General features: G+C 36.8%; 1 protein-coding gene across 1 annotated transcript in view; it reads right to left on the reverse strand.

Annotated features, from left to right (window-relative positions):
* Positions 1 to 1,491: 1,491 nt before the first annotated feature.
* zfpm1 (zinc finger protein, FOG family member 1) overlaps positions 1,492 to 12,918 on the reverse strand; it is a 196,683-nt gene continuing 185,256 nt past the window's right edge. The window contains exons 8-10 of the mRNA XM_052028664.1: positions 11,409 to 11,504; positions 6,962 to 7,105; positions 1,492 to 6,652 (exon numbers count right to left, since the gene is read on the reverse strand). Of these exons, the coding sequence (XP_051884624.1) occupies positions 4,152 to 6,652; positions 6,962 to 7,105; positions 11,409 to 11,504 (2,741 nt within the window). The 3' untranslated portion in view covers positions 1,492 to 4,151. The remainder of the gene's footprint in view (positions 6,653 to 6,961; positions 7,106 to 11,408; positions 11,505 to 12,918) is intronic.

The following is a 12,918-nucleotide window of genomic DNA, read 5'->3' on the forward strand; positions in this document are numbered from 1 at the left end:
ATTTCCTCATTGCAATGCCACTTTAATATCAGTAATCACAAAGTTACTGACACCCATAGGTCATCTTACAATGCATAGAAAGGATATTCAGAATTTATTGACTTTATCCTACAAATGACTCAAATAATGTAATAAGTTGAAATCTTGCTGTACATTATAACTGTCACATGAGGGCAGCATAGTTAGTAGAATTGCAGCTTCACATCTCCAGTGACCAGTGTTCAATCCTGAACTCGGGTGCTACTTATGTGGAGTTTGCACATTCTCCCTGTGACCACGTGGATTTCCTCCTGGTGTTCCAGTTTCCTCCCACATCCCAAAGATGTGCATGTTGGTAGATTAATTCACTGTGTAGATCACGCGTGGTAGAACTTGGAGGAGTTGAGGGGAAAGTGGGGCAAATGAAATGGGATAATGTAACATTGGTGCAGCTTCATTGACATTGTGGACTCAGTGGGCTAAAGAGCCTGTTTCCGTGCTGTACCATTCTGAAGCTAAAAATAAGAAATCCACAATGAATGCCATTTTTAAAAGAATTAATTTAGTAGTTACAAAGAAACTGAATTATTTCATAATATTCATACACACCCATTATCATAAATATGAAACTTACACACTATGAGGAATTCTGAGCCAAAATTCAACAAAGGAGAATGTTAATGATGAAGTCTTATGGAAGCAAAATTCAGCTCCGACTTTCAGACTGCTACCCCAATAAAATTTAACCTATGCTATATAGGAAAACATTTTGAAATAAGCTGGGAAAACAAACCGTGAATGCAGCTGGAAAATGTATACTCTGAGTATTAAGTCATTGACTAAATTTTAAATAAGGCTCATCTATTTAGAAGTGGAATCCTGCATTTCAACTCCAAGTCAGTAGAAAGCCATTATATTGCATTACTGAGAAATTTTGACATACTCTATTTTCCCACAATGGTAAACTTTAATGTTCACCACATGTTGACAAACATTTTTTATTTAAACATATGACTTAACGTCACATATTTCATTGTCTTCTGCAGATCATTTTTGAAATATGGATCCATTAGCAAAACTGTGTTCCATTCAGAACGTTGTTTTAAACCAAACATTTAAAACTACTAGTCCTCACAGAAAAATACTTGTGTTATTCCAATGTCTCCATAATGTTCTTCTTTAATAACTACATATGAAACAAATTCTGTGCACTAGTTTCTAGCAGAATGTAATCAGTATGAATCAATTCGAAGCATTGCTATGTTGTCATTTCACTCTTTTCCAAAGTATGTTGGCATAAACAAACTTATCCAGTCCTATATGTGACCAGTCACCAGACAGGGCATACTACAGAGGCTGCATCCATGAAAATATGTAGCTTCATTGATATGATGCAGTTGCAATGGTTCTGCTTCATAAAATGAAAGTAATTAAATTTTTGCTCTAAGAAATACACTGATTCAGAGAGAAACACATGAAACCAAAGGACTCACACAGACAAGGGAGGCATAGTAGTGCTTCAAGATGTCCCATGGGACAATTTATTAGCATGCATAGCTCAAACTAGTGTGTAGTGGGTCAATTCCCAATTGGAAATTAAGAATGACATTCACTTTAACAGCATGATCAGTTTCAGACATGGTTAAATCACTGAAGGCCACCTTCAACTGAGAGTTGAAAGTTATTGGTCACTATAGTAGGCAAATTCAGAGAGGTATAAAATTGGTGAATTGAAACATAAATATTCTGTAAATAGCTTCTAAACTACATCATTCAGCAGAATTTATACAATACAGTGCAAAAAGTGTAAAAATGGATTTAGTAAACTGAACATCCATTAGCACTGTTTCGTAGAGAGAGGCTTATGCCAAGATTTATTCCACAGATCATAGTAAACACTGCTCTACAATATAAATAAATTAACAGCACCTTCTGGAAAAGTAAAAAATCTTGTATTTCATAAAGTTGTAGAAAGACACACATGCAACCAAAGCCTAGCTTTTCCAATTACATAGGAACAATCATGCAAACAACAAGAGTTTCAGAGACCATATACCTTTTGTTTGATTCAACTTCATTTAAATATCATTGCTTTTATTTTTGTAATAAAATATTTGCAGTCTACAAACTGTATAGTCACTGAGTTTTATTGAATTTAGTGATGTAACAATTTCTTGATGAATAAAGTCAAAATGATGTTTAAAAATATACCACAATAAACCTCCAAAAAGACTAGCAAGGCATTGCAGGTAACAGTCTACAAATGTAATATTTGGTCAGTAACATGTTTTGACCCTCAAGAGAGGAAGTATATCTGCCTGGGATTGGAGCAGATGCTTGCACGGCAACACTGCATTTTTTGGTCCAAGTGCCAGTATTGCCTGTTACTTTCATTCAGTACAGGAATAATGTTTCTTCAGGTCCAAACAGGCCACAACATTCATGGGGCAGAAGTTGGGTGGATAAAAAGAGGGAAGAGATTAAAAACAGGAATTAAGGTTAAAAGCTATTTCTGGCAATGTATGTTAGGTTGGAAAGCTTAATTCTGTGCTCCATTTTCTAGGACATTTATTCAAATAGAATTGGCATGATCAGATTGATAACAATCTCTTCCTTCTTACATATTGCTTTTCTCCTCCCCAAATTTAAAAATGTTAAGCCATTTTTAACTCACATGAATGCCCTTGAACAAAGTGACTTGCTCCTCTCTTCTAACATTACACCTTTTAGATGAGTATCATTAAACATAATAATGGTGAACATTATTCCTGAAAAACACATTGATAAAGATTAGGAATCATATACACTTAAGCACCAAGACACCACTTGATCCATTAAGCACATTTAATGTGCATTATAGCAATAAGCTATATCTACAAATAATAAAATGCAAAGGGGAAAGGGAATTAACCTCAGGGGGATGCATTGGACTTTGAAATCTTGTACAATGAAACAATTCAAATTTTGTTATCAAAATTACTGGTTAATCGGAGTCCTGTTTTTGGTAAAATAATTTCAAAATTTAAAAAAATGCTTCTCTGTCAGCACTTTTTTTTTGAATTAGTGCCGGGTTTGCACATAAACCCTCATAATAAATACAACACTAATAAATAAAATTAAAGACATTTCTAGAGTTGAACTAAATGCACTGAAGCAAAAGGTCAACAGGATTAGCATGCACTAAACAATTAACAAGATTATTAAATCTACACAAACTAGTTTTAAATTATTCTGTCCTCCACTAATTACTTTTCAATATTTCAGTAGTATTCAGCTATCAGTTTCATGTGATAAATATTGCAAGAAAATGTGAGGATGTTTCTTTGGAATCACTGTCAATATTTTGACTTATAAATACTGAATTTGTAAGTTCTGCCCATTCTGTTAGAGCCATGCCCATCTGAAAATCAAATTGCATTTGATAACTAAAGTAGCTTGAAATTCATGGCCAGTTTTTAATGGTATTGAGGCTTCCTCAAGATTGAAATAAAAATGGAAAAAAGAGACACTCTGTTAATAATTCCTCTAGTAGAGGGAAGTTTAACCACATGAACACAGGATTTAACATGAGTGTTTTCAATGAAAAAAAATGGTGGGACACCTCAACTTTAATCTTAGGATTTTCTTCCTTGTTTCAAGATCTGCAGGCTATTCCCCTAAATGGAAGACAAAACTGGATGCCAGATTGTCAGAGGTGATTATTTTCCAATATTTGTTTTATTTTATTAACTTGCCCAAAGGTTGCAAATGAATATTTTGAAAAAGAGAACTGACATAACTAAATTGGCTTATAAAAGATTACTAAGAAAAATTGGGTTATGCAGCTGGCAAACATACTTTTAAACATGATTTTTTTTTCCAAGAGATATGTTAAACCAGGCACATAAACAGCAAAAGTATTTTGTTTCTGAATGCATTTTATCACCCAAGATTGAGGTTTTAAATTAATCTAATTTAAGGACAGTGAAGCAAAAAATCCTTCCACCCTGGGTCAATTCCAACAAGTTATCAGAATTGGAATTTGGTTAACCTTTGAACATGAGAAACCAATGTTGTGTTTTCATGATTGTTTCTAAACTGTACAGCAAGATGCACAAAGATATTGAGGTGTTAGATAATTTGTGCCAAACACCATAGCAAACATTCAGGATATAGTTTGCAGCTGTAAGAACTTATTTAACATGTTCTGTAGTACGAGAAGAACAGTAATACTTCTTGTGAGCTATAAAAGTTGAAAGACTACTGAACTTGATGTTACACAAGCGACAGTATCTGTGGTTTCCATTCTGCACAGGGCTTGGGAGTGACATAGCTGTCTGAACAGATTTGTCAACATTATTGGGTGGGCTGAGGGATTTGAAGCCTAGATCCCTGGGGCTATCAGGCACTGGTGAGATTTTAAGAGCAACATTAGGGGACGGCATTATTAAAGGTTTAGGTGAGATATTCTGCAAAGGAGATTCAACTGAAGACTGGGACGAGACAGATTCTCTTTGATCTTTGGCATTTGGGATATTCTTCTGTACTTGAGCACCTGACTTTGGAGACAGGGCAGGAACTCTCAAGTTTTGAGGACTGCTTTCAGAAATACTGTTTGTCATGAGTTTACCTTGTGATATGTCCTCCACTGTACCTTCCACTGTACGCCCAGGTGAAAGTTGCTTGGTCAACAGCAAATCATGAGCATTTTTAAAATGCTCAACGAGGTCTCCTTCAATTGGCCCATTGAGTGGACAATAAGGACAGATGACTGAATGAGTACGCTTAGGTGCTGAGAAGGTCTTAACATGAGAGGACAACTGTGGCCCAGCTTGTAAAACATCTGGACTGCAGTGGTACATTCCTGGTGAGTTGCTTGGAGTAATGGAGCCATGAACTACGTTTGGACTTTCTGGAATACATTTAGTGCTTGTTTCAGTTTTCTTCAATTCCTCTGCTTGCACGAGGGGATCTGCAATTTCCATCCTATTTTTCTTAGCTTTCATTGATGCAGGACTCTGCATCTTCACCCTGGCAAGATGATCCACCTTATTGTGCGGAAGGGTGGTAGCAGAACAGTAATACTTCTTATGAGTAAGATAATTTTCCACACTGTTAAAACTAATTTTACAGGAGGTACATTCATGATAGTCTGTTGAAAAACGCAAGGCTGGAAGCAAAGGGGCAGCGGGAATTAATGGTTCTTCCTGAATACGAGGCTTTTTGCTAAGATCAATTGGTCCATCAACATCAGAACTTGAACCTGGTGATGAAGTTGCACTAGACTGAGCAGTTAACATATAACCTGTTGACAGGGAAAGAGAATCAGTTGACCTTGAAGAAATCGAGAGTGTTTCCTGTTTTATTTTCAAAGCTTCTACATTGTTGGAAGCCCCAGCATTTTGAAGGATGCCAGCTGAAGGACTATGAATAGGCACTTCACTTGGAGAGGGTGGTGGAAGAGGGCGATGACCTGAACCATAAATCTCATAGAGCTTTTTACGTTTGCGTGTACGTATAGTTTGCTGAAGGACTGTCACTCTCCCACTATTTGGCCTCCGCAGTGGAGGGTCATGTCTTGAAGCACAATATAAACGTTTGTGCACAACGTAGGTTTCATGACGTGTAAACCTTATATTACAAGCTTCACAAATGGTTTTTGAAGGGTCCAGATCAAAATCTTCAACAGAGTTGCTAGGACTTCGGCTGCCTTCACTAACTCTACTCACACTTTCCCCTTCAGAGGAAGTATCCTTCATAGCACTGTCCTCAGTTTTGATTTCCGGTGCTTTATTTTCCACAAGTGGAATCCGTAGGTCTTTTTCAGAGTCTGTCTGTGAGGAGGAAGAAGCATGCTGATTTTCCATTACTGAAGTTGGACAATGAGCTCCTTGTTCAGTTCTGTTTATTGATGCAGAATCTTTCCCAGTCTCATCGACAGCTGGGTTGTCTGCCTGTTGATGTCTACTAGAGCAATATAGTCGTTTGTGTGCCAAGTAGTTGTTAATATTATTGAAAGTAATGTCACATTCATAGCATGTGGCTCCTTTTTGAATGGGTGCTCCTGCATAAAGGATTGGATAGTTGTTAACTCCTTGTTTCAGTCTGCTGTGGACCAGCTCAGACATTTTAGCTAAAATTTCTGAAGCTTGTGGAAATGAGGAAGTTTCATGATTGAACATGTATGGTATCAGAACAGTCCCTTCAGACATAATTGAACCAGTCCCAGAATGGACTGGACTAGAGGCTGGTGTTGGGCTTGAATGCTCTGACTTCACTTTTACTATTAGGGTGCTCCTTGGGGACAAAACGCTGGATGCATCATCAGGAATGGGATCTGTCTGACCCTCCATAGTCCTATCAACTTCAACATCAGATTTCAAATTGAGAGGTTCTTCTTTGACTTTCACCATTACATTAAGTTCCTCAGGGATGTCTTTATTCAAAGAAGGAGATCCTTTGTCTTCCTTGCCCTTAGTTTCCTCCATATTGTGCTGTAGCTCATTGCCTTGGTGAATCTCCATGTGTTGGACTAGGTCAGCAGAATTTTTTAGCTTTTCATGGCATTGATTGCATTGAAATGCATCTTGAACCACGTGCAATGAGCTATGTTGCTGTAAGTTTGATTCAGAATCCCCAATGTACTCACACTGGTCACATTTCAAATTCAGGAAAGGACTTGTGACTTTGCCAGCTGCAATGAAGGAATTACAAAAATTATCAAAAAAAGTAGAAAAATGTAGCATTATTTCAGTTTGTTTGGATATTATACAGAATATCTCAATACCATTAATTCTTTGCAGCTTACACTGTATATTCAAACAATGGGTTTTTAACTCTGATCTTAGTGTTTACAAATGGTTTTCTTTAGAATATGAAAGCATGATTCTTTTAAAAGTCTATTTTACATCAATATTATATAGAACAAACCTATTGCAATGCAAACTTTTTTCCATTTTACAGCAACACTAAAATGACATAATTTAGGATGATTCTTACTCACCTGTTAAAGGTAGGGCTGGTACTCCTGTTCCTGGAGAGTGCGTGTCACTCTTTGAGCCTGGCTGACACACCATATGATTGGTAACTAGATGACTGTAAAGGATGTCTCTTGTGGTAGAGACAAATCCACAGCCATGACAAACACCTATGGTAAACCACAATAGCTTTAGAAATGTCCTTTGGAAATCCATACCACCTCTATTAATTTTATATACAAAACATGCTACTTTGCCCTACGCATAACATTTTAGAACTGATACTCACCTTTTCAGAAATTAAATTTAATCATCTTTTACCATTGACAATTTCATGGAAACATGAGGAGGGCATTCAGTTCCTTAAACTTGTTCTGCCATTCAGATAAATTGTAACTAACCTATGCATAAACTAAATTACCTGACTCTTGACAGATTTGTTACATAACATATCCTGCTAACTGACCATTTCTTTTATTGCATTACTGTATCTCTTGCCTTCAACTAATCACAGACCCATATTACCAGGTTATTTGCTATTCCATGAGTTCATATTTGAAAATATTCCCTTGTGCACAACCATTCCACATAGCTCCTAGATTCATATTCACTACATCCATGAATGCTCCCCAATTCAACAAGCTAATGACCTCCTTAAAACGATTAGTTCATTTTCTTGTACAACACTTCTGAATAGAAACAATAATAGAAATGCTGGAAGAGCTCAGCCAGTCAAGCAGCATCTGTGGAAAGAGAATCCACCTAATATTTTGGGTTAGGGACCCTTCCTCAGAACAGGGGGAAGAGGGGAGAGATGTCAGTTTTGAAAGCAGAACTGTCGGGAGGAGTGAAGTGTAAGACAAGAGATGATACAGAGATTGGTTAAGGCAGATCAGGTGATAAGGAGCACGAGCACTGATTGTTAGTGAGGCAATTTATAGAAAGAGTGAAAAGGGGGCATTAAGTGAGTTGCTTTGGTAGAGAACCATCACAGACAGGATGGGCTAAATGGCCTCCTCCATGCTGTAACTGCTCTATCATTCTATGTATTCAATTCCCCCAGCAATAAACAATCATATTCTGTTAGCTCTCCTAATCTTACTGTGTCTGCACACTGGTCTTTTGCTGATCATGCATTAGGTTACACAGATGCCACTGCAACTCAGAGCTGTACAAATTATCACCATTTAGATAAAATCCTTCTTTTGTATTCTTCCTACCAAAAGACAATTCCACATTTTTCCACATTATATCCCATTTGCCAATTCAATTAGCCTAGTGCTAACCCTTTCTTGCCTCCTTATATTCACTTTACAACTTTCCAATGTCTTTGTGACCATTCCTTTGGTGCATTCATCCATATCATCTATATAAAATGTAAAATGTTGAGGCCCTCACACTGATCCCTGTGTAATGCCACTTGTTACATCTTCCCGATCAGAAAAAGACCCATTTATAACTATTCTGTTTACTGTTAGCCAATCAATGCTCTTTCCACCCAAATACATTACCTCCTAGAGTTTATATTTTCTGCATAACCTTTGATGTGGCATTTTCTTAAATGCCTTCTGGAAATCTAAGTATAGTACATCCACTGGTTCCCCTTTACACACAGCATCCATTGTTTCTTCAAAAATTCTAATAAATTGGTTGCATGATTTCCCCTTCACAAAATCCATGATTACTTTGAATTTTTCTAGTGTCCTGATATATCCTATTTGTTCTCGGGTGTATTAAAAACTCACCTAGCAATATTGACCATTTCTGAAAAAGTCTAGCAAAGCCACTCAATTCAGTGTATAATTGAAGATGCACAATAAATATCAGTGTCTCAAACAATGCCCGCATCATGTAAATGAGTGAAAATTCTACTCAGAATAAATGAGATTTCTGCCTGGTCTCTTGGTTTCAATCAGCAAAAACTGTTTATTCAGCTATTATCACATTGCTAGCAAAAAGCAAACTGCTGGGCAAACTCAGTGGGTCAAACAGCATCCACAAGATGGAGAGAAATTGTCAACATTTTGGGTTGAGACCCTGCATTGGGATTTATGCTCCAGATTCCAGCATCTTGCAGTCTCTGTACAACCATAGTGTGCACAAGTAGGCTGCTGTGTTTCCTATATTACAATAGTGACAACACACAAAAAGTACTTCATTAGTTACAAAGTACCTTAGGTTGCCCTGAAATCATGAAAAGACCTATGAAAATTCTGGCTGAATTGATACACATAAGCATAAAAACTATTTCACTATCCACTGTCTACATCTAGTTCATGTGATCTGCTGACACTTGCATTACTCTTTTGGGTAACTCAAACACAGAATTTCAGGCATGGAATTGCAATTAAAGCAGTCAAAATTTAATGCCACAGACTATTTTAAATCCAAGAATAGGATTTTTACTTATAGCTCTGCCATTGAAGATATAAATAGTAACCCTTTCCTCAAGATTCAAACATTGAAAACAAGAAAACAGAGGACTGCAGTCAATCTGAGAGGCCCAATACAATTATGGGAAGAAGAGATCAACCAACCTGTCAACTGAAGTTATGCCATTTATTGTGTGGCTAGTCAAAAGGTTATTGAAGGGATCCATGCAGCAATTTTGTAAAAGGAATACTTTGAAATGGGCTAAAATCATATATATCACTCAATTGTATCAAGAATGGATTTTGCACAGAGATTTTAATACCATGTTGAATCCCACAAAGTAATGTTTCAAAAACATCAACTTGATTCTAAGGCAGCAATCTTGTCTCCGAGTTAGAAGATTGTGGGTTTGAAACTCGAGCACAAAATCTAAGCATACATTGTAGTACCAGAGACGTGCTGCATTGTTGAAAGTGGCCTTTCACATGATAAGACCTCAAAGGTTGACTTGAAAAATCCCAAGAGACTACATAACCCAAGCAACAGCCCCAAAACAAAATAGGGACAGACTCATCATTCATCACACGTTACTTGTTTTACTTATCTTACCATTTGCTAATATGCCTACTAAAATAACTCAATTATGCCTACAACTGCTGTATATTATTTGCTGCAAATGAGCTTGGAATATCATGAAGACATGAATAGGTGCTACATAAATAGTTTTGTTCCATTTTATTTAAATCATGCTGAGTTGTCTCCTTCTTGGTGCATGGATTAGAGATGGGGATTAGTCACCTTTTACTGAGTAAAGTAGGGTGAGTAGAACAGGCATCAACAACTTATTCACTAAAATTAATGTTTCACACTTGTGGAAAATAGGAGATTATGAGCGAATAATGAATTGCACTAAGGGATTGCATCAGAATAACCATAAGCATTTAGTTATTTGGTAAACTGTTAAAGTGAAACTTAAATTCAAATTTAAATTCAGATGACTACTTCAAACTTCAATAAACAATTGTAATATATTTCTTCAAACATGTCTTAAAACATATCCTATGTTACTAAAGTAAATGGCATAGCAAGGAGACATGAGACAAACTATAGTACTTGCATGAATGATCGATTTAAACCATGTTTACTTTGGATTGGTCTAAATCAGAGCTAAGAATAGTAATCAAGATAGCTGCGAGGTTTTTTTTTGCTTGGATAATCTGGTTATATGCTTACTGTTACTGATTTACATTCTTGCAACCCTGTGCTTTACAAGCAATAGATTGTCTAGGACAACACATTAAATGGCTTTCATTATTTTCCTTTGGTTTGTGAACCCTTTTTTTTGTACAAAAAGTAAAACAAATGCAAAAATTGAATTTGAATTAAAGATTTTAGCTGGATTTCAATCCCCCCCACAAAAAGCAGAATTAATGTTTTTTCAAGAATATAGATATATTCTAAACTATACAAAAATAAATAGTGTTGTATCATTGGAATAATGAAAGCTTTCAGGAAAATTGGACAAGAGGCCAAGTGTAAATAAGATTAAAACATTGTAAATTTAGCTGAGCTGGAAGTATGGCCTGGTTTCTCTGGAAGAACCACCAATAAATAAATCACTTGCCTCTCAGTTAGAACATCAGCCTTTTGACCTCATGGCTACCCAACACTTAAAGATGGTAGCCTCAGCCAGAGAACCTCTAGTTACTAACTGAATCATCATACTGAAATAAGAGTTACCATCATGAAAAGCTACACAATCCGAAATATGCAATTCATTTATGCCCTGGATATTCGGCTCTTGAGGATGACAAAATGTTTATAGCCATACCATACCATACTATGTTATTTAGCTTTTTGAAGAATACTTGATGAATACTGGATGGTTGGCATTGAACACAGTGGCCCGAAGAGTCTGTTTCTGTGCTGCATGGCTCTATAAATATTATAAATGTATTTAGTGCTCTCATTACCATGCTGTTCATTACAGGGATATATATTTGTTACACTGCAAGAACACAAGAGGAAGTGCTACATTACATATGGGGAATTTGAACTTAAAACTTCTTGTGGACTCCTGGGAGATAAAAGGTAAATTACCATTCAGGGTGTCCGTGTGCACTTTCAGGTGTCGCTCACAGTTTGCCTTTGTTGTGAATGCAGACAGACAGATTAGACATACAAATGGCCTTTCACCTGGGCAATAAAAGAACATAGATCAGTCTGAAAACCAAAACATTGAAAAGACTGAAAGGAATCATTTTAAAGAAAAGTGAACACGGAATGACGCAATTCTCATCTCTGCATTTTTACTTCGTGTTTTGAAAATATTGCAAATAGGCAATGTTCAACCACACTTTGCCTATTTAATTGAGTTCAATCTGAATTGATGCAGCCAAAAGGAGGTAGTGCAATTTAATTATATTCCAACTTAAATTCTTCTCTGTTTTATTTCAGCACAATGCAATCGTAAATAGATTCTCTCCACCCCCTCATTCCCTCCCCTCCCCCCACTGCCCCCATGGTAGAACTTACGTTCCCATATTGTCTTGCCTCACATTTCACAAATTTCAGAGTGCAGTTGCTGATGTGAGCTACCCTTGCACAGTTTCCTTTTGGTGCATGGTGGGGAACTTTGACCATGAGGTTCCAGACGCAACGATTGATAGTCATCCCAGGGACAATTAGGTTTAACTACTGCAGTGCCAGACTCCTGTACTCTTCAGCATCTCTCCTGCCCCCCTCCTGCTGCCCACGTGGAGTTCTGCTGCAAAATGATCTTTGCTGCCCCTTGCTAAGCCCCTCTAACGTTCACATCAGGGTCCGATAGAATTTCTGGACAATATTGTGCCCAATTCAATTTTTCCAATCATTGTGGGGAAAATAAATAGGATTAGTGTGAATGGGTAGTTGATGGTTGACACGGACTCAGTGGGCCGAAGGGCCTGTTTCCCAGCTCTCTAACCCTCACTATCACTATCATGAACAACAATTTGAGGCTGCAGCTACACAGTGTTTCCTCAGGTTTGTCCATATCATATATTCTTCTATTGTTACATTTTATTCTTTCTGGTTATGTCTTTCCACATGTACTTGTCCTCTTCCTTCAATCCTAAACTGCTTTAATTAGTCTCTCAAACTCTATCAAATATTTCTGAAAATCTTAAATAGAAAATTGTTGTAGGTAGACATGATACAGCATTAATCCCAAAATTGCTTGGATATGATTCAACTTCCTGCCTTAAAATAGGATAAACTGATGATGCGGCTTTCCTTAAGGAGGAACATGATGCCTTCATTATTGACACATCTCCATATATAAACACTTCATTTTTACCAAGAGAAAGCTACAAATGTGAGATATCCATTTACGTTCCCATAATAAAAGTGATAGTTATAGACATAATAATAAAATAACCATGTAAATAAAGACAAACAAATTTCAACATATTAAAGCAAAATATACAGGTTTCTTTTAGTTTATAAGTATTGTATTTCTGTTACTGATGCTTTGGGTACAAGCCTTCCACTGAAACAATGATTTTTGCTACAACGATCAGCACACCACTCTTTGTGCTCAGGAATACACTATGCCAGAATTCTCCTCATG

This window comes from Pristis pectinata, chromosome 13, assembly GCF_009764475.1.
Source record: "Pristis pectinata isolate sPriPec2 chromosome 13, sPriPec2.1.pri, whole genome shotgun sequence".
NCBI lineage: Eukaryota > Metazoa > Chordata > Chondrichthyes > Rhinopristiformes > Pristidae > Pristis > Pristis pectinata.